General features: G+C 41.8%; 1 protein-coding gene across 1 annotated transcript in view; it reads right to left on the reverse strand.

Moving 5' to 3' along the window:
* The window catches only part of GRIN2B (glutamate ionotropic receptor NMDA type subunit 2B), a 429,133-nt gene that overhangs the window by 48,819 nt on the left and 357,959 nt on the right, over nucleotides 1-22,355 (reverse strand). Inside the window, exons 5-7 of the mRNA XM_059682258.1 lie at nucleotides 4,393-4,595; nucleotides 3,247-3,418; nucleotides 2,784-2,937 (exon numbers count right to left, since the gene is read on the reverse strand). Coding sequence (XP_059538241.1) covers nucleotides 2,784-2,937; nucleotides 3,247-3,418; nucleotides 4,393-4,595 — 529 coding nt within the window. The remainder of the gene's footprint in view (nucleotides 1-2,783; nucleotides 2,938-3,246; nucleotides 3,419-4,392; nucleotides 4,596-22,355) is intronic.

Genomic DNA, 22,355 nt, shown 5'->3' on the forward strand with positions numbered 1-22,355 from the left:
AAGTACTTTCTCTATGCTTTCTCTGCCCCTCCTCCCCCATTAAGCTTAGGGAAATTTTCTGTATAAAACAACAACAATCATATTTGTATTGGTCTTTACAATTTTTTTTTTAAAAGTTTCTTATGTTACAGTTTTTTTTAAAATATATTTTATTGATTTTTTACAGAGAGGAAGGGAGAGAGATAGAGAGTTAGAAATATCGATGAGAGAGAAACATCGATTAGCTGCCTCCTGCACATCTCCTACTGGGGATGTGCCCACAACCCAGGTACATGCCCTTGACCGGAATCGAACCCGGGACCTTTCAGTCCGCAGGCTGACGCTCTATCCACTGAGCCAAACCGGTTTCGGCAGGTCTTTACAATTTAGAAAGTGATTTCTCCACATACTTTATCCAGTCCTTATAATGGCTCTTTCATTTTGGGTTTACCATATTCATTTTACAGAGCAGTGAACTAGATTCAGAGGTCATGGTCCTCTCAGGACCAGTTTATGAAGTGAGGTCAGTGAGGGCAAAGGTCTGTGCTTTCCCATTGTATTATCTCACATCTTAGTCTCTGGCCACCACATTTTATTTTTTAAATATAGTTTATTGATTTTTTTTTACAGAGAAGAAGGGAGAGGGATAGAGAGTTAAAAACATCGATGAGAGAGAAATATCAATCAGCTGCCTCCTGCATACCCCCCACTGGGGATGTGCCCGCAACCAAGGTACATGCCCTTGACTAGAATGGAACCTGGGACCTTTCAGTCCGCAGGGTGACACTCTATCCACTGAGCCAAACTGGTTAGGGCAGACCACCACATTTTAGAGCTCAAACTGTGTGTTAGAACACAGGCTCTGAAGGCAGCCGTATCTGGATCTGCCCATTACTAGCTGAGAGACTCTTGGAAAATTGCTTTACCTGAGACTCAGTTCTTAAGCCAAAAAAATGGGTATAATGATAGTATCAATGAGATAATATAGTCACAGTTTGTACAATAATTCCTGGCATATCACATAGTAGGTGTTCAATAAATATTGGGTTCTCTCACCGCTGCAATTAACTTACTGCTACCACACACACACACACACACACACACACACACACACACACACACACCCTGTGTGGCATTCCTATGTCATTCTAGGGCTATCCCAATGTATCACTGGCTCTTCTAGTTTAGAAGCTAATTAAGGTTAGTTCTATGCTGACAGGGTTAGAATTAGAATGTGGTGTGTGTTTTTTGTGTGCGTTTGTTTGTTTTTATTGATTTCAGAGAGGAAAGGAGAGGGACAAAGAGATAGAAACATCAATGATGAGAGAGAATCATTGATCGGCTGCCTTCTGCATGCCCCACACTGGGGATAGAGCCCACAACCTGAGCATATGGCCTGACTGGGAACTGAACCTGGACCTCCTAATTCACAGGTCAACACTCAACCACTGAGCTATGCCGGCTGGGCCTAAACTGTAGTTTTGTTTGTATATCTTAATGTTCAAATTATCCTTGTAAAGGAAAAAGCAAATAAAATACATAAAGCTACTATAAGGATTAATGCATACATAGAGTGTGTGCTATCTAATAACATTTCATATAAAATTGGAAGAGCCAGAATTGGCTTGACTGCGAGTAAGAAGGTTGGCTGGGAAACTTGAGTAATTTAGAGAAAAGTATAGAACCTCTAACACCACTTTGCAGTGCCTTAATTGAATACCACTCCTCCCCCATAGATCCTAAGGAAATATTAGTCATGGTTTATTCCAACATCCTCATAAAAAAAGTTGATGTCCATTAGAGAGACCGTGACTTGTCCAAGGGCTTACATCTTATATCCAAACTAGGCTTCCTGTCTCCTATCCCAGTGTTCTGTTTTCAAGGTGACACATTATTTTTCAACCCCTTGTTCTCACAGCTCTTGCCAAAAATATAGGGTATGAGCTCATAAGAGAGTTCATTTAATTGAAACCCTGGTCTTACCTAGTCTTATATCTAAAGCATTTAACACCTAAGTGATGCTGGAGAGTGGGGAAGCACTGAATGCTACGAGGAAGCTTGGAGTGAGATGGGGAGGAGAATCAGATCAGCTTTATATGACAAAGCCTCAGAAAATTCATGTGGAAACAGAAAACCTTTTTAGGTAGCACTGAGCTCAATTCTTGAAGAAAATTTAGAATCATTGGTATTTCATCCTGCTGGGTAGCTCAGTTGGTTAGAGCATCATCCTGATATGGCAAGGTTGCTGTTCAATCCCCAATCAGGGCACATACAAGAACCACCAATGAATGCCTAAATAAGTGGAACAACAAATCTCTCTCTCTCTCTCTCTCTCTCTCTCTCTCTCTCTCTCAATCAATCAATCAATATATTTTTAGAAATAATATGTATTTCAATGATATTCACAATTAGAAATTATTAAAGCAGGAAGCAGCTTCAAGGATCTGCTAGTTGAAATGTCTTCTATGGTTGAGGAAGCTGAGTCCGAGGATAAAGAAAATTTGCTCAAAGTCAAATGATGATTAAGAAGCAGGAATGGGACTAAAGTAGGACCCTTGATTACCACTCCAGCACTGTTATCTTATAACCCTTTCTATTTTTTTTTTGGGGGGGGAGTGTTCTTCAGTTTTCATGTTAGAGAATAATCAATTTTGAAACCCCCCAAAATGAAATCCTGGTTGAGCTAAGCTTCCAGCAAACCACCTCCTGGCTGAAAGAGCCTGGCCACCTGCCCTTCACTGTGCCTCATTCCATCTACCTGCCCTTGTGTCTATATCCTTCACATCAGCAAGCTCATCACCTACCTAAGAAGGCAGATGGTGAGACAGTCCCATTGCTGCGTGACACCATGACACTGATGCCGGTCTCTATGAAGGGCACAGAGAAGTCGACCACCTCAGATCGCTCCTCGTTGATGGTGAGTGACCCCACCGCCATGTAGGCCCTCTTCATGACCACCTGGGAAGAAAGACCCAATGCTCCAATTAGAACATTCAGGAAGGGAACATTCACATGGGAAATAACTCATCACCCATAGTGGTTTTCTTTGTGCAGTGGGAAGAGTATATACTCTATTTACTAGTTTATATTTTCTAAGATTTGTAAAATGAGTGTTTTTGATATCTAAATGAAACAGTGTAAACTGAATCTCCATCAACTGGAGGTCCTAGTCATTGAGATCAGGCAAGGCCAAAGAAACATTAGTACAGTTAGCTGAAATTTTCCCAGGTCATGATCTGGAAATGACTCTTGATTCCTGATACTCACCTCTCCAATCATACCATTCCAGGTTCCATTGATTTTCTTCCCATGCTTGCCATTGGTGACCAGGTAAAGGTCATAGGTGAACTTCACAGATTTGGAAATTTTCTTAAGGATGTCAATACAGAAGCCCTTGCAGCATTTTTTGATGTAACCTGGCTCCTCATCTGTTTTATTCCTAAGCAGTTAAAGAAACAAAGCAACACAAAAACAAGGCTTTATGTAAGAAGCAAAATATTACCCTTTGCCATTACAACCCCAACCCCGTTCATAGCTCAGCACAATTTACATCAGGCCTAAACGAGGGAATGAATCAGACCACAGAGCTGCAATTCGCTCATTAACTCAAGGCAGCAAACTAGATTTTCTGACAATTTTTAATGCTCCTTTGAAGTATAATATACATCAGGGAAGTGCACCTGTCCTAAGGGTTCAGTTGGATGAATTTTCACACAATAAATGCACCAATTTAACCAGCACCCAAATCCAGATACAGAGAAGCTGCCAGCACCTTAGAGGCCTCTTTTATTTTGGGAGTTATATTTTTATTTTCTCCCCCACCCTAATCACCATTTATTCCCCCTATACCCTCTTTCACCTGAACCCAACCCCTTCTCTCCCTACAATCACCACACTGTTGTCCATGTTCATGAGTTCTTTCTCTTTTTTTCTTTATTGCTAAATCCCATTATCTCCCCCCATCCTTACCACCACCAGAGCTGTCTGCCTGCTCTCTTAGAGGCCTCTTATTCTCCCTTTCAGGCACTTCCCACCATCATCAAAGGGAACCATTATCCTGATTTCTAAAATGTTTCTAAATCTCAAAATTTTAGGACTTGTTGGCTCCCCCAAATATATTTCATCATCAATGTAAACTTGAATTTCCACAAACTGGAGATTCTAGTCACTGAGATCAGACAAGGCCAAAAAAACATTAGTATAGCTGGCAGAAATTCTCCCAGGTCATGATCTGGACAGAACCAGACATCAGACCACAGGGCTGCCAGTAATCCTATTGCTCAATGGTAAATGGATATCAGGCATGGTGCTCAATTCATTCTATGCTTCAAGTCCCAGGCAGGCCAAGTGCCAACAGCTGGGTTAAATCTGACTATCCCATGCCATCTGAAGCCACTGGGGAAGGTGCCGTACTCGGAGACGATGCGTTTTTGGCAGGGGACTGTGTTCCTCATGCAGGTTCCACTCAGAGGGTCCACACTCTCCACAATAACAAACGGAGCCTCCTCCAGCGTTACGATGCTCAGATGGTCATCCTCCTGCTCTTCCGTCTCAGGACACATTCGGGGCCACAAATAGTACTTCATCTGCAGGGACTTGTCTTTCCACTTCCCCACCTGCACAGGGATAAACAAAAGACCCAGAAACCATTGGTGGAGACATAGCAATGTCTTCTAGCCTCACCCAGGAAGATTTAAACAAAGGCCATTGTACATAATAGAGAGAAGAATCATCTTTAAGCCATATGCTCAAAATGAGACTACTGTGTCCAAATCTAAGAAAGGTAATCTATTCATTTACTCATCTACTTACCAAACATTACTAGAGGACCTACTATGTGCTGACACCCACTAAGAACTGTGGCTCAAAGGAGCATCATTCTGCTTTTCATTCACCTTACACTGAGTGAAGGAGTCAGACATGTAAATAAATGTTTATGGTGCTGTGGGGGTAAGTGCTAAAACCGAAGCCTGCACCAAGTGCTGGGAAGATGCCAGTTTCCTGCTTATATGACTGTTGTTTTTTTCTATTTAACTATGACAATGCGCATGATAGTGAGAGCAGCAAATCGCTTTGAAAAGGTCAACAGAATGACTGAAACAAATGAGCCAGAAGGATGTGTTTTGGCTTGTAACAGAGGTCCAGTGGGAAGCCATGAGGGAACTGAATAGATCTGAACTGATATAAAATGATAAGTCAGGATTAAAGAATACTGACTCAGCTTGGCTGGGAAGGGAGTGTGGCTAGGCTGGTGATGAATGCCACAGGTCAATGCAGATATGCACCTGCCGGGCTGGGTGAAAGCCCCAGGATGAATCATATAGGCCCCTCTGTGAGCCACCACAGATGGCCACACAGGCTGTGTACCCAACTTCAGGGAGCACCATTCACACATACTCCAATGTGAAATGTTGTTGCCCCCTGGAATCATGCTCTTGGTGGACTTGCTGCCAATCATCAGGAGAAAGGTGTGGGTTCCATTATCTTTTAGAAGTGCCATTCTTTCCTGTTTTCATAATAGAATCTGCACGACTGTGTTGGTGGGTTTTTGTTCTCACTCTGTCATTAAGTTTATTGAAGAAAGAGGGAACACCTTTTAATTTTCTATAACTAAAAATCTTGGATTATCACATGGAATTATGGATTGCAAGCTCTTGCATTTTCCCAAGCTATAATTTCCTCCATACCACAATGCAAATTAGCTGCACAGGTAAAGCGCTAGGACTACAAAACTACTTAATGTATTAACACAATAAGATGCATTAAATCAATAAGGAGCAAAAAAATGGGCAGAGATTCATGAATTTTCAAGCAGGCTTAGATTAATGGATTTAAATGTCCATATTTATACAAAACCCAAATTCTCTCCTTTGTTGCTGCTTGTTCTACACTTTGGTTTTACCTAGTGCCTCCCTAGGTGTGGTTTGTGCTCCCCTCCAACCTGTCTAGAAGGTGCTGCCCACTTCCCGGCACAATTAGGCCTACACAGCCATTGCCCTTGTCTAATTGTGTCACTGTAACATAGGCAACGGCTTACTGTCCTGGGCCATCTTGTTTGGAATGAACCCTACTGCTGGTTAGTTTTCTCCCAATTGTGTTAGCCTTATGTCACTTCTGGGTTCAGAATTAGGCAGAACCAAGGGTTTGCTTTCTTGTATATTTTTAAATCTTATTGGTACTATTGGTCCTCATTTTAATGAAAGTTTGTTTGCCCTCATATTGCTAAGACTACTTATTTCTAAAGCAGAAATGTCCAAATAGCTTCTAAGCCATGTGAAGATATCAATGTCTTCTGCCTGTGGTTGGGGGGTGGGAACTTGAAGGAGAGGGTCTTCTCTGCCCTGCCCTGTAGACCCATGATGTTGGGTCACCTCCAACCAGCCCTATTTACCCCAGTGGCCACTCTGATATTATTTTCTGCACATTCAATGACGTGAAAAAGATTGGGAAGTTCTAAAATACCTATTTTTCTGTCATTTTTTTCTACTGCTAACTTTCTCCTCCAATAATCCTTTAGCATTTTTTCCCTTTTAAATCCACTTTTATTCTCTTCCATCCTTATTGCTACTAGCCCAGTAGCCCAGAAGCTCAATCTGGGATTATTGAAGGCAACTTCAAACATCCCATAAAGCTCCTCCTGGTGTCCATTGTGGACACTGCTGCCGGATGGCTCTTCTTAAACATCACTTCATCATAGGACACCTACTCAAAAACTTCAACAACTTTCCATCACCCTAAGGATTGTGTCTACACTTCTTATCCAGGTATGTGCATTAAGGCCTAATCTACCTTGATAAGGTTAACTTCACTGTTTTGAAACATGGATCCTTTGTTCCTGTTGGAAAAGGCAGTTGTTGGTATTGGGAGCTAACATGGTTTGTAAATCGGGAACAGGCTTCAATAAGCTAGCTGCATTTTCTTTTCCGATAGATTCCCTATATCTGTGACTCAAAAAATGCTGCAGACATAGCATTCTGGTAAACTTTTTCATGGCACCCTTATAAACGAGATGAAATATAATATAGATTATTAAATACTTTGCTAGATTTGAAAGGAATGTAAAATCCATATTTAAAAATATATATTTTAATGAATCAGTGCCAACATTTAAAGAGGTCTCTAGTGACATGTCAGAGAGCTCTGTTCTTAGAAGTGGCCTGTACAGTGATTCAAAAAACAAAATAGAAGTCATAAGGTAGCCATAACACTATAGATACAGAGCTAGACAGAGTAGAAGATACCCTGTATTGGAGAATTAAGGTTGGAAGCAATGTGACTTAATTGGCATAATGGAGTGAAACAAATGGAATGAAATCTAGCAGTATTTATACTTAAAGTCTAGCATTTAGATTTTTTAAAAGCAACTGCACAGTACTGAAAATGAGATACTGAAGTTTACAGCAAACTATATAAGCTATTGCAGTAACAAATGATATGTTTATAGACGGAATATCAAGCACATGGGATGAGGGGAGGGCATAGAGCAGTGGTTCTCAACCTTGGCTGCACATTAGAATCACCTGGGAATCTTTTTTAAATCCTGTTTTCTGAGCCTCATCCTCCGGAAATTCTGTTTCTTTGTTACTAATGTTGTGGCCTCACCCCATAACAAAGAAACAATTTCCAGAGGATGAGGCCCAGAAATCAGGATTTTAAAAAGATTCCCAGGTGATTCTAAAGTGCAGCCAAGGTTGAGAACCACTGGCATAGAGGATCCCACTCTGCTCAGTGTTCATCATGCCACAGCTGGAAAACTAGGTTCTGATCTTAAAATTCTATGATCAGCTGATTCTTGTTTACAATATCATTTTCATTTACCCAACAATAATCTGTTCATCTAGTCCCCTCTAGCACACTCTCTCCCAACTTCCTGTCAAACTAGCTGGGTCACATCCTTGCTTCACTTTAATGAAAGTCAACCACCAACAACTACACACCAATTCTGTGCCACGCACTGGGCAATATGCTAGAGATAACAATAACAGGCAACATTAATTGAAGGTTTAGTATGTGCTAGACACTGAATGCACCTAGTAATCTCCTTAATCATCATAGCATACTTGTCAGATGGAGATCACTGCCTAATTTCCAATTTTTGCAGATGAGAACCGAGGGTGTTGATGACTTGCTCACAGTTTCAAGGTGAGTGAGTGCAGTGTCAGGATTTGAAGCTGAACAGGCTGGCTCCAGAGCTTGGGATCTGACCCACCACACAGTACTGCTTCTCAGGCAATGAAAGAGTAAGAGTCCCTGTCCTCCAAGGACAGTCTAGTGGGGAAATATAACATCCATGGACAATAATATCAAGTTAGGTTTTGGTAATTGCTCTAATAAAAGATTCAGAGTAGAAATGATTATGACAGAAAGGATCAGGGATAAGCTTGGTAAAGATCCTTATCTTTGATCTGGGCCTTGAAATGTAAGTGATGGCTCATCAGGTGAAGGGCTATCACTTTATCCACTGAGACCAAGGCAAGAGCCAGGGTTGCTTTCCCACAGCTGCTTGCTGGAGAGACTAGCGATAGTCCTTCCTAGCTGAAAGATACGCCGTGTGAGGAGGAATGGTCTAGCCCAGTTCTCCTCCTCTTTAAAGGCCTGATCACGCTAGCCAGGCATTATCTATCACTCTCAAGAACCAATTGAATTGCACTTATCTCTTCCCAACTTGTTGCTGTCTGGTGGGTAGTTTCAAATTGGCCCTGGGCAACCTGAAATTGGAAACAGAACGAATCAGGGCTTCCTCTCTCCACCCCTGCCTCCAATTGTTAAACATTCACCAGCTCACCTCTATCCAGAGCAACCACATCATTCATTATTTCATGCTATTTCATACTTTATTTAGTGACTTTAAATTTCAGGTGTCTTGTCTCCTAAACTAAATTGTAAACATGCCCTAAATGTTTCTGTGATTATGGACACATTTTTAACATTCTGTGAGCTCTGTTTCGACATCTGTCAAATAGGAAGTGATTTCTAAGGTGTCTCCCACACACTCTCATGATCCCAGGATCTCTTTAGGACAAAGGCTCTCTACTCTACTTCCCTCTGATTAGGCCCCAGTAAAAAGAAAGGTGTTCATGGTGTTTAATTCCTGAAGGAAGGGGAGTATCTGTTTGTTTATACGAAAGACTAACTTGTCATAAAGTCATTATTCTTCTGTTGTTGTTTCTTCATGGATTTTTGCAGTGAGAAGGCAAGTTAACAAATCCTTTGAGGACTAAAAGGAGAAAACAGTTTGGAAAAATAATCTGCTAGGAATAAGAGATTCACAATGCCAATACACAGTGCTCACATTAAAGAACATGTTTAGCTACTTCAAATGAGTTACTTCATCTTTTTTTAAGTAATAAGATAGAAATAAGAGAATAACTACAATAAAATAGGGACTGTTTATGTAGAAGAATAAGGTGTGTTTTAAGCAATTCTTCTTTTAAGGAGGAAGTAAAGTGAAAATATTATAGATGGCAAAGTTTTTAAGAGTGACAAAGAATAGTAAATAGAAAAAGAGAAGCCTGAGACACTAAAATAAAAAATCTTGATGTTTTTCTAGGATGTCTGAACTGGTGTGAGTATATGATACTGGAAATTCAGAGAGTAGTAGGAAATGAGGTTAATGGGAGAGCTTTCAGAGAAAATCCAATGAGAAAAACTGAATGAAGAAGTTATAGTCACAATTAAAATATGATCAGGAAAAAGATAAACCTTAAGAAATAATGAAGAAAGTGGCTATAAAGTGCCCTGAATTCCTTAGAGATAAGCACTAAACAAACATCATTACCACAAGCACATTTAACAGCAACATCTGTCTATAAAAATGCAGTTCTCAGCCACACTAACGTTTAAAAAGATCTCTTGGGGACCAAAATCATCTTTCTCAAGAGAAACAAAAATATCGCTGATTAGTTTTCTCAGAAAAACATGGAGTCATTTTAGGGTTTCTGGTTTGCTTCTGTCAGTACAAGCTGAGCACCTGCTCGGCTGGGAATTTCTCCTCGGAAGGAAGTCTACCTCGCAAACCCACAGCACATCATTCCAGAAGCCTTCTCTGATGAAAATCCTAGAGAACCAATCTGTGCTGATTTTAGACTCCAAAGTCTCCCTTCTCCTAACAGATTTCCTCCATTAGTGGCAGTGAATTTGGCACCAATTAGCACCCGGACAAGGCCACCCATAAGAAAAGACAACAGGGACAGGAAGCCTGCTGAAAGCCACCGTGTTTGTCCGTCCCTCCCATGACCCTCCCATCACCAAGGAGAGAGAGGGGATCCCAGCAGGGCAAGGGTGCTGTGAATGCCAATGCAGTCCCTGCCCAGAGAGCAAAGGGTGCCCGTCTCCCGGGGCTGCCTCTCTGGTCTGCACAGGAAGTCATGGTTTGAGATCCTGGAACGAAAGCATTTATTAGAGCCTTTTTAGGCATCAAAGGTTATTTTCAAAAATCAAAGCATTTCTGTTTCTTGCTTGAGATGACATCTGAGATCCAACACTAAACACTTGCCGCTTGTTTTAAGCCTTCATCTGGCTTTTAAAATGCAAAATTTAAAACTATGTGCCATTTCCCGGGGCAAACTGAGGGGACAGGCAGTCTCTGCAGGGCATCCGGAGTCTGCATCCCCTTCATCTCAAAGCTGCTAACTCTGGCTGGCATGTGTTGGTCCTTCCCCTGCACAGGCCTGAGACTCCGAACAGCAGAGATCGCAGGATAGGGGGCGCTCCCATCTCTCTTCCCCCAAAGCTGCGCAACTTAGCTCTGAGGACTCTGAAAGGTTGGGGGTCTGATAGTAACTTCATTTTGCTCCATCTTTTTTTTTTTTTTATCCACCCCCACCCCATCCTTTGAATGGCTGATTCTCTATATTCATACAAAATGTGTAAGTGTATATATATGTCTGTTTTCCCAAAATCAGATCGTAATATACATGTCTCTGCAGCTTGCTTTTCCCACTTAAGTGTACATCATAGGCTTTCTTCCAATTCAACAGATGGCAGATCTAACTCTTTTTAAGAGTTGCATGGTAGTCCATAATAATGAGTGTGCCTCAATTTATTTAGTCCTAATCCTATTGATAAATATTTACGATATTTCCAAAAATAATTAACCAAAGTACATAAGACATATCTTGTTATTTCCAATTCCTAATAATGAAAAGGCAGAAAAAGATATTTATGTTTTTAAATGCCCTGGATGTTTCCAGAACACTTCACGAAAGATGGACAGCAACTGAAATTCCTATCAGCAAAGCACGAGAGGGCTCCTTGCTCACATGCTCACACTCTCACCAGCACCAGACGTTTATCACTGTTAAACATATGCCAATCTGAGGAATAAAAGATGGCATGTAATGGCTCTCATTTTCATCTCCTTGACTCGCAGTGAGCTGGAGCACCTTCGCGCATCTGTTCACCACTTAGATTTCCTCTTTTACCCTCTAGTCACATCCCTCACCCATTTTCTATTGAGCTGTTTGTCTTTCTTATCTCCTCCGAGGGAGCTCCTGGTGGAGCATGATAGGAACACTGTACCTGTCAGATATGCTGGAAATATTGTTCTCACTCAGAGATTCATCTCCTGACTATTTTTTTGTATCTTTTATGCACAAAATATTATTTTTACCTCTTTTCTTGTGAAGTAAAATGTCTTTTTATATAGAATATTTGGTTTTCTACCTCACTTTAAAAGAAAGGTCTACCCGTCTCCCAGACTGCTCTTCATTCATACTTGCATGTAGAGCTGTTTCTTACGTGCAGCTTCACTTTCTGGGCGCACAGTCTCCCCTCTGTCAGCCCCTCCCATGTTTTTCAAATGCTCTGCCCTCTGCTCAGTTTCTCTCAGGCCTCATCACCTCCATGATGCCGCCCCTGGTCACTGCTGCCCAGAGAAAAAAGCTCCATTTGCTCTCCTGTAATAATTATGTGGGTCAAGCGCTCCCTTTGGCTCTCATACTAAAATGTTAGTTATACCTAATACACAAATCCTGTCTCTGGATGGCTTTAAGCACTCCAGGGCAGGGACTATATTATTTTACCTCTTTGTGTCCCTTCTATGGGCTTGAACAAGTGTGTTCTCAGTAATTATCGACTGATGTCACTGGAGGGGAAAATACATCATACCCTCCACAAAGTCTCCACTAGACATTGCTCAAGTGTTCTTTCAAGAAGAGGCCACAAGAGGTAAAGTCAGCCTCACTTCCTGCCTCTCGTCATTCTGTCTCTTCAGCCATCCGATGGTAAGTGGCCATGGACGGACTCAGTTCCATGTGGACTGTGTAAGTACAATGGTGCAATCTGCTACACCGATCATCCAACAAGGCCAGTGGAGCAGCCAGATGCTCCTTCTCCTAATCATCGCTAACTCTGTGACCTTTGAAAATAATTTCCATATTCAAATTTGATCCCGGACTGCCTTGGCCTATTTGTGCTTCTGCACTTACTGAGCTGGGGACTTATGGCTCTGGGCTCACAGGCCGAAGGGAGGCCCAGCCAGCCAGCCTGGCACCTGTGTGGCTCTCCCAGTGATGCTAAGACATCGGCTGTCATCTCAGGCCTCAGCTGCTATCTCTGGCTGACCCCTGCCTCTGCAAGAGAGCCTGGGGCTCCCTGGGGACTGTGCATTCCCCACTCAGAGTGATCCCTGTTCTCCACTGTTTCTTCCTCCACACCTCCTGCTCAGCAGAGTGAGGGGATGGGAAAGCGGTGAGTTGGAGTAGGATCTGGTGCCAAGTACCGAAGTGGCTGATTCCCTCGGCACAGAGAAAAGTTACAGTAATTTCAGAAAACACCATGAACTGACCTATGATATTATTAGAGGAGCGGTAGCTATTATGGGCCAGGCTCTGGGCCAGGCATGTCACATAGGATTATGGTATTTCATTGTCACTAACTTCCCAAAAGGTAGATATTGTTATGCCCACAATATAGGCAAATGAAACGGAGGCTCGCTGAGAGCCAGGATTTTATCTCTGATCTGTTTGCCTCTAAAAGCCATCCCATGTTTCTTTCTCACACCATGTTGTTAAGAGAATATTTCTGACCCCTTTATTCCTTAGCTTACTGTGATATGAGAGAGAAAAGCCTGTCTTAGCCATACAGCCTCACACCCTCACCTTAGCCTCCCAGAAACTATGATGGATGATTGTGTCCAAAGGCTGCATGGCAAGTGACAACTGAAGTCCATGTGGGAGCCAGACTGGCGGGGTGCTAGCAGGTGGCAGCAGCAGGCAGGGTGCTGATGAGGTGTGTGACGCAGGTGAGTTATTTCATCTCTGTGCCTGGTAAATATTGCTTTTATGCAGGTTGGTGCTATTTTTTCTCCTCCTTCCCCTCTCCTGGTTATGACCATCACTCCTACCATTGAGAACATCGGTGCAATGCCTATGTGCCTCACTTCCTCCCAGAAACATAGTTTTTTGTTTGCCAGTGGCAAGGGGGAAATACTGAGCAAACTCCAACTCCTCAAACTTTCAACTCAATTTGTTTCAAAATGTCAGGGTAAGCTTCACACAATCCTTTCAGTTTTGTGCCTTCTATCTCCTTTTCTACCCCCATGGACCCCTTCACAAATCCTTTCCCAAGATTAAGAGCTCAGAAGGTTCCTATAAAATCCCCATGTAAGAAGCTCCCCAAGTCAAGCAAGTGATATGAAGCCAGGCAGTGTGACATCAGAGCCTTTGCTTTCTGCCACTCCTCTTATTGCCTCAAATATTAGATAAGACACGTAAGGGCAGTGTCAGGAAAGTAGTAATTCTCAGCAAATGATCCAGAATAGTCCACCTGTCCTGTTCTCCTTAGGCAGCCCCACATGCCTTGGGCCTGCCATAGCACTAGAGATCCATGGATCCAGAGCAGCAGGAGGATGAAAAGCATGAAATGGAAGCAGTGCCACAATCTAGAAGGCACCACGTTATCATGGAAGACCCTTGGGAGCCAGAGACAATCATCTTGCTCCTCAAACAATGCCGACTGGGCTGATCCCAGCTCACTCTGACCTTTGTCTCCTGATGAGTTTCATCACATCCTCCTCACCATCCTCTCTACATTTTAAAGGTATGTAATATGTTTAAAAACAAGGTTATCTCCAAAAATTCAGGAATCTATGTATAAATCTTAAACACACTAGGCTATTATCTCTCAAGTACATCTCAGGACACTAAGAAAAATGATGCCAATGGATGCACATTCAGTAAATCAACCATCCCAACAAGCAAAGTCAGGTTCTCAAGCAAATTTTTAGGAGCTAGAATAACTGGCCAAGCTGGGAGCAGGACCTCATCAGGTGAGATTGTGGAGAGCTGTTTTTAGCATTGCAGGGTGTTCAGGCACAAAGGCCAAACAGAAAAGTAATGGGAGACATTCTGAAAAAGGAACATATTGCGTAACTATAATGACAGTGTTTTCCAGGCCACAAATCTGAATGTAAACTCGAATGATTGTGAATGTGTTTTCAGGGACAACAAAACGGCATAGTTGAGAGCATGATCACTCAGGAAACCCAAGGCATAAGACTGCAAATATATATGAAAAGAAACAAGGCATAAACACTGAAAATACACATAAAAATTACTGAGGCAACTAGGGAGCACAAAAAGAAGAGGTCAAAGTCATTGAAAATACATCATAATTTTAAAAGACTAGACCACAGAGAAAAGAACAAAAATCATAAAAGATCTGATCTGTGTCCAAGAAGGCACCTCATAGAATTCATGACATAGATTCCTCACACCTTGCTAAGGACATGCAAAAGTGCACTAAATCCCTAATAATAACAGTCATTCTAAGATTGGTTGGTATCTACCACTCCTCCTTAGCCAGAAAATTTTATGGACAAGGATACCTGTTAAGTATGTAGTAAATAGTTTTTCTGGAATATTCAAGATTATACTGTCATAAAGTAGGATTACAAAGTCATTCCATTCTTCACTGAAATTCCTTCCCCTAGCCTTGGAGAGTGGAAATGACAGAAAAGAATGGCATGCTGGCTTTTGTTCACAGATATTCTATCTCTTTCCTGGATTTCTCTAATAGGTTTCCCCACCTGCAGTATTATCTTTCTCCAGTTCATCCTCCACTTGGCCTCAAGAATGATCTCTTAAAAATACAAATCTGCCCTGTGCAGTGTGGCTCAGTTGCTTGAGCATCGTCTGATGCCAATTTGATTCCCGGTCAGAGCACATGCCCAATTTTTGGGTTTTGTCCCCAGTCAGGGTGCATACAGGAGGCAACCAATAGATGTTTCTCTCTCATATTGATATTTCTCTCTCCCTCTTTTTCTTCTCCCCGAGTCCTCCATCTCTTATTTTCCTCTCGTCTCTTGTCTTCATGCTTTCTTTTTGTCTTATCTCTTAAGGACTCCTAGACTTTAACTGATAACAACACACTATGCTGTTTCTTCCCTGAATGCCTTAACTCATGCTGGAATTCCCTATTTTAAACCCCTACTCTTCTGGATGACACCCACTCACCCTTTAAGATTAACACATGTAAGATCTATTCCAAGTAGCCTTTCCTCACCTACCCCCAGGCTGGGCTAAGGAGTTAGGTGTCCTTCTTTGGTGCTCTCCAAACACCTTGTGCATAGCTCAGACACTGAACCTGGCATAGTACATGTATTTAACTGCTTATGTGTGTGGTTTCCTCCAATAGACTATGAGCTCCTCAAGGGCAGGAATTGGGTATTATTATCATTTTTTTTTATTCCCAATGACTAGCATTGGGAATAATAGTACCACAGTGGACACTTAGTAAATGTTAAACAAATGAGTGACTAGGGTTTCAAAAGGAGAATCTGCTCTTGGCAGATAATAATATATATAGTGATTCTATTAATAATACCAGCTAGTATTTATTGAACATTTACTATGTGTTTGCCAAGAACCCTGCTAAGCAATACACATACCTTATCAAATTTATCAGAAGTCTTATAAGGCAGATATTAGTTTTATATCCATTGATAGTAGATTATATTAGTGGTACCCAAAGAATCATATATCCCAGTATTCATGCCCTTGTGTAATCCCTTCTTCAGTGGCTCTAGATTTGGCCTTGTGACTTGTTCTGACCAACAGGATAGCAAAAAATGTGACATATGTAGAGACTTGATGAATGACAATGTAATGGACCTGGCCTTCCTGGGATGCTGCTGACAACTCTGAAAAGACTTTGGCCATCCTCTTTGAAGATGAGCAAACATGCTGATGAGGCCCAGCTGATATCCAATACCAGCAGCTAGACACAGGAGTGAGGCCATTTTGGATTACCCACCCTTGGTTGAGCCACCAGATGACTGCAGCAGATGAGTGACCCCATGTGAGATGAACCCAAGAACCACCAAGCTTATCCCAATTCACATTGCCTACCCAAAGAATTATGAATGACAATATGATAGTGGTTTCAAGTCACTAAATTTTGAGGTGGTTTTACATAGCAGAGGTTAACTAAAGTATATACACTTTGGAAAAAGGCTACATATATTGGGCCAAACCAATGAAGAAGATAAGAAGCAAGAAGAAAGACAAACAGAGATAAAATTAATAGACAAAATAGCACCAAGTTCTTTAGAGCTCTTTAATATAAATAAGTACAGTGCTGACATAAGTCCTTCTTAATTGCAATGCTGTTGAAATAGTGCTAAACATAGAGCAAGAGGTTCTATAGTGCAGCCTTGGCCCTACCACTGACAAGCCCTGTGGATGTGACAAATCACTTTACTTCTTGGAATCTGAGTTTATCAGCAAAGAGGGAAGATATATATATATATATATATATATATATATATATATATATATATATATATATGAATGTACTTGTCTATGTATTGTATGTCTGCACATTTTACTACTCCTAGTCTTATAGAGAATCAAATGTACATCACACTGTCCACATATAAGTATTGATGTTATTGATATTGGTTAATAAGTTTGGGTTACAGAATACTAATGATTTACCTATGAACCAACAAAGGCCGATGGATCAGTAAGGGGGATGCTATAGAATGGAGAGCCAGAAGTGACACTGTCACCATGTTTCTGTGTATCAAATCATGTTTCTCTAATAGTTGTTTTAACACCTTTAGCTTCAATTATATTTTATCATTTTCTTTTATAAGATGCTCTTGGGACATCTTGTGTAACTTTTTTTTCAGTGTTTATAATCTATTTTTACATCACCATTAAAGGTCAGGGGAATATCCTGGTCTCAAAACAAGAATACTAAGTCAGGAGTGTGAAGACTAGGTCAGGCTCTGCCTCTAACCCGCCATGGGACCATGTCCCTTAATCTCGATGGACCTGATTCTTTACCTGTAAATCACAAGGGTAACAACATGTACCAAAATTACCCATTAGGGTTCATGAGTGACATGCGGTAATGTATGTGAAAGTATCTTGAAAAGGGAAGTATCTACTCCTTGCACAAATCAAGATAATATAAGTGCTCCCATTCAGCAAAAAATACCCAGTGTTTAGAGGTATTTATTTATTTAGTGGTATTTATACTGATGATGAGTCAGACACTGGGATAAGTGGTAGGTTCTGCAGGGGAAAATGGGGAATGACATTTTGAGATGTGACGCCATTTGCCTGTGGTCATATAATTAATAAATGGCTAAGTTGGATTCAAATCCTTATCTACCTCCCTCCAAAGCCTGAGCTTCTCTTATGATGCTGAGAGGCCTCCAAACGGAACCTCTTCAGGCCATAAGAGAGCAAAATTATTGGCCAGGTAGTTTACCATTAAAAAGGGTCAACAGCTTGTGGCTAAAGAAACAGATGATGAAAAAAGTGCTGGAGGAGAAAATGTCTGTTTATAAACACAGCTTAATTAATTAGTCAACTCAGATGAGGCCGAAAAGGCGGGTTTCCAGATCCCTGACATGGAGAATTAATTAGCAGAAAAGCACCCGTCCCTGGCCTGGGATGCCTCTTCAGACTCATGGTAGAATTAAATTGCTAAATTTCTTCAGTGCCCTCCCCCCCCTCCCCCGCCTTCACTAAATTGCCCCTGAACTTAACTAAAGCCATTTTATTGGGGAAGAGATTAACTAAAACCATATTGAGAATGACAACTGAACTGAAAAGGATCCACCAATGAAAGCTTCAAGTGCAGTCCAGAAAAGAAGGAGAAGAAGATTCCAGTGTTTCTAGCTCAAGTTAGGAAGGGTCAGACTAAAGTGAAAGTGAAGTTAGGTTATAGCCCACTCACACCTGGAAATTACCAATGTGCACCCACTAAGGTAAATGCAGTAGAAAACCCAAGCAACACTCAAATTCCCACCCGGCAGAGCCACCGCGTTCACTCCCATTTTGATCACGGCTGTCGCAAAAGTGTTCTGGAAAGCCAAAGCGTCCATACCACGGCCTCCATTTTCTCATTAATTCTGTTTTTTAATAGATAAAAGGTTATTTAGGAAATAGACAAGCCCTTTCACCTGAGTTACTTGCTATAGATGTGAAGCATGTGCAAAATCTGTAGGCATCATAACAAAATGGGGTTGGGCCAACCTAGGAGAATGAATTACTTGGAGTCAGCATTAAATGAGACGTGTATTGTTCCAGCTCTTGTGTGACTTTGCATCAAAGTGACTCTCCAGGGATGGGTACCTTCTCAGCTTCCACAGTTAACATTTTCAGGGGGTGCTCAGAGTGCTCCTAAATTGCTGTGTAATTTTTTATCTGTGAATTTCCATGTATGCTGCAGTTGTTTGGGACCTGTCCTCTGCCTAATGAAGCAGAGGAAGCTAATGAGGTATGAAGTGACTTTGTGCCACACAGCAAACAGAATACAATGTGCACAGAGAGAAATGAGTGAGGGGTCAGGGCAAAGAGTCAAGTGTGTCTTGAGGGCTGGGGACTGAGGGCTGGGAGCTGGGCAGAGGGTAGAGGGACAGCATACAAGGTCAGATTCCACTAGGGTGGGGGGCCAAACATAGACTCTCAGGTCTGAAGTGATCCAGAGAGCCTCAATGGTTTTCCAACCAGGATTTATACTAGAATCATCTGTAAAGCAACTAGAATGTTCATTCCTGGGCCCTGGGCCAGACTAGTTATGTTGGCATTCCTAAGCAGGATGTAGTATAAACCACAAAATATAGGGATTTATTTGGTGATTATAATGGACAGCAGGATTGAGGACCATTCAGACCCATCTCTTCATTTTACATTTTACTAATGGGAAAATGAGAGAACAGATTTGGTGACACACAAGACAGAGTGTGGGACAATGATGTTAGGTGACATTTCACTGAATGGCCCTGAGCAAATCTACTCTTCATTCGCAGCTGCAAGCTGGCTGTATGGGTAAGGGGATCTCACTGCAGGATCCTTTGCCTTGCCAGGCTTTACACTTGTGCATGCTGGTAGACTCCTCCATCAACGTGGAGTGAGGCTGAAGGGGTTTAGACCAGGGGTGCTCACAGTGTGATCCTAAGACCACCAGCAGCAGCATCCCTGGGAAACTTGTAAGAAATGCAAATTCTCAGGCTTCACTCCAGACTTACTGAATCAGCAACTGTGGGGGTGGAACCCAGAAATCTGGGTTTAACAAGCCTGGTATATGCCAAAGCTTGAGAAGCACTGGTTCAGACCACCATTTTTCAATGGTGGGCCTTCAGAGACAGGGAGCAGAGTGGGAGGTCATGGCAGTAGGAGCTTCATGAGGACACTGGCCCCTGATTCTGAGGGTGAAGGCTGGCAGGGTTTTCTGGAGTAATCAAGGACCACAGGGTAAAAACCATCTATAATGAGGATTTTCGTATTTACCATGTGTCACCTGCCTGACCTACAGCTAGCTGGTGGAAATAAATTGTCTTCGTTCCCTTAAAGGGATCTGGTGCCAAACAGATAAGTGCCTGCTTTGAAAAAGTTCCAGGTTTTTCCTATGATGGGGGTTTATTCGGTACCCTGCCTGGTATTAACTTAACTATTCCTACCATCAACTCTTGGTTATGCCTCAGATAATAAGAAAGATGCATAGAATAGTAAAACAGATAAAATTTTGTTTGCAGAATGTATTCACTACTCATACCCAGGCAGTGACACAAGCACCCACCCCCAAACCCACCCCCACCTGTTCTCATTCTTACTTGGCTCTGGGCCCTTCTCAGTGCCTACCATACAGCTGTTGACTAGAGGACTGTGCCAAAAGGATGGAAGAGTGGGTCACAGCAGATAATACATTTATAGATAACAAAAAATTCATGTCACACTTTGCTGACCATGTCAGTTCTGAGCTGCTACACATACATAAGGAATTCTTCATACTCAAGATGGATTTAAAAGCAAAACGAAAAACCCAAGTATGATTTGGCTATGTTCCTAACTCATCTTTTAACTCACCCTGGAATAGAAGGTAGAAATAAATTCTCTGACCAGTAACTACTATGTGTCCTGTGCTGGACTCTGAGTGAGGCCTGCGGGGGCTACAGAAGGCAGTAACACAGATTATGGTTTCAAGATGCTTATAAGCTAATGGATAAAAAATAAATACACATACTTGAAAACAACTTATAACATCTGATGTATTAATATGACAGGGTACCTGCTGTAAAATGTATTATAATTCCAACACAACAGAATTTCATTTCTAGTTCAAGAAACTGCATGAGATTGGCAGGGCAGCCTCCTCCATGCAATTATTTGGGACCCAGGTCACTGGAGAATTGGTCTCCAAGGAGGTGTCTCCATTCCAGCTACCCAGAAACAAAAGGAGTGTAGTTGAGCTTGTGTGTGGGGTTTTATGGGCCAGGCCTGCAAATGACACCCATCACATTGTATTGGCCATGCCCAACTGAAGAGAAGCTGGAGAATAGAGTCCAGCTATTTACTTAGGAAGAAAAGCAAACACGTTTGGGTAAAAAGCTACAGTCTCTGTCATACCAGGCATAGTTGGGGAGGGTATGTGAGGCCCAGGGGAAAGTCAGTTATTTTGTTTCATTGTTTCCCATTATCATGTATTCTGTAATTTCTGAGAATCCTACTACCTATACTTATATACTCCTTGATTTTTCCTTGAGTTCAGTGGGATACTACACAGTATAGCCCACTCCAGACATTAGTGTTATTGGGAGGTTCTGGAAAAATTCAGCAAAAGAGGGGCCTTCGAATGATGCTCCTTTGGTCTCTTTAAGTCCCACCTTTTAGCCAATATCACTGATTAATACCAATGCATGAAAACCACTTATCAGGAAGTGATCAATTTTGTTCTGCTGCCTGGACCAAGGGAGGATCCAGTAAGGTAGGACACCAACTGGTTTACTTAGTGTGAATACTTGTTCGGGGATCTGATGGGATATTACTACTAACAGAAGGTTTAAAAGAATTTTAGGATGTAGAGGACTATGGGGAGATTCCTCTTCACATTAAGAAGAGCAGGATGGTGAAACAAAGTCAGGAGTACTAAAGAGGGACTGGAAATAGAGAGAGCCATTTGCATTTTTTCCTCTTCTTCTATATAGAAGGGGACTCAAAAAACCCTCTTTAAGAGCTCCCTCTGGGTGAAGAATAGTCACCTATCTCATTTCTTCATTTCACTACCCTGCCAGCACTTTCCCAGACATTTTATTAGTTCAGGGAGGAGCAGGGGAAGATGGAAAAGCATCACACATCTGGGCTTACAACCCCCTGCTGCTTTTCCACAAAGATAACTTTCTAATTGGGATCAACAGACACTCAGTGTCTGTTGGAAACAACAGACATAGGTAGTAATCAAGAAGTTGAGTGTGAGCACAGAAGGATAAGCAAATACGTGAAGCTGGGATCTCTAACTTGGTGCCTGAATCTAGCCATTTGCTTGCCTTAAGCAAGACATTCTACTTCATTTAGGCAGTTGGATGCAGTGAGGAAATGAGTATATGTTTGAGTTTCCACACATTATGCTTGAAAAAGTATTTTACACCTTGGGCATTTTATGGTGGAGGTGTAAGTGCAGGAAGAACTTTCATGTACTGATACCTGTAATTAGAATACAAATTTGTTCTTTAATCCATTCATTTATTCACTCAACAAGTATTATTATTATACACCCATCACTTTTATACACTTTTCTGGGTTCCAGGGATAGAGATGAACAATCCAGGCCCCACCCTCCAGAAGTTTACAGGCTAATGAGGGAGAAAGGGAATAAGAAGATACATATGAAAATGTCAGCTAGTGAGAGCTGCTATTAAGAAAATTAAACATGGGAAAAGAAGGTGTGTGATGGGATTTACTCTGGGTGCTCGGTGAAGTCTTCTCTAAAGAGGGGACAGGAGAGCAGAGATTTGAATGAGGGAGAGTCATGTGAGTATCTGAAGGAGGAAGATTTCAGGCGGAAGACTCTATAAAGGCAAAAATCTTGCTGTGGGACCTTCCTGGGAGTGTGCAAGGAATAGCACGTCATCTAGTAAGGCT

This window comes from Myotis daubentonii, chromosome 2 (genome assembly GCF_963259705.1).
Source record: "Myotis daubentonii chromosome 2, mMyoDau2.1, whole genome shotgun sequence".
NCBI classification, from domain to species: Eukaryota; Metazoa; Chordata; class Mammalia; order Chiroptera; family Vespertilionidae; genus Myotis; species Myotis daubentonii.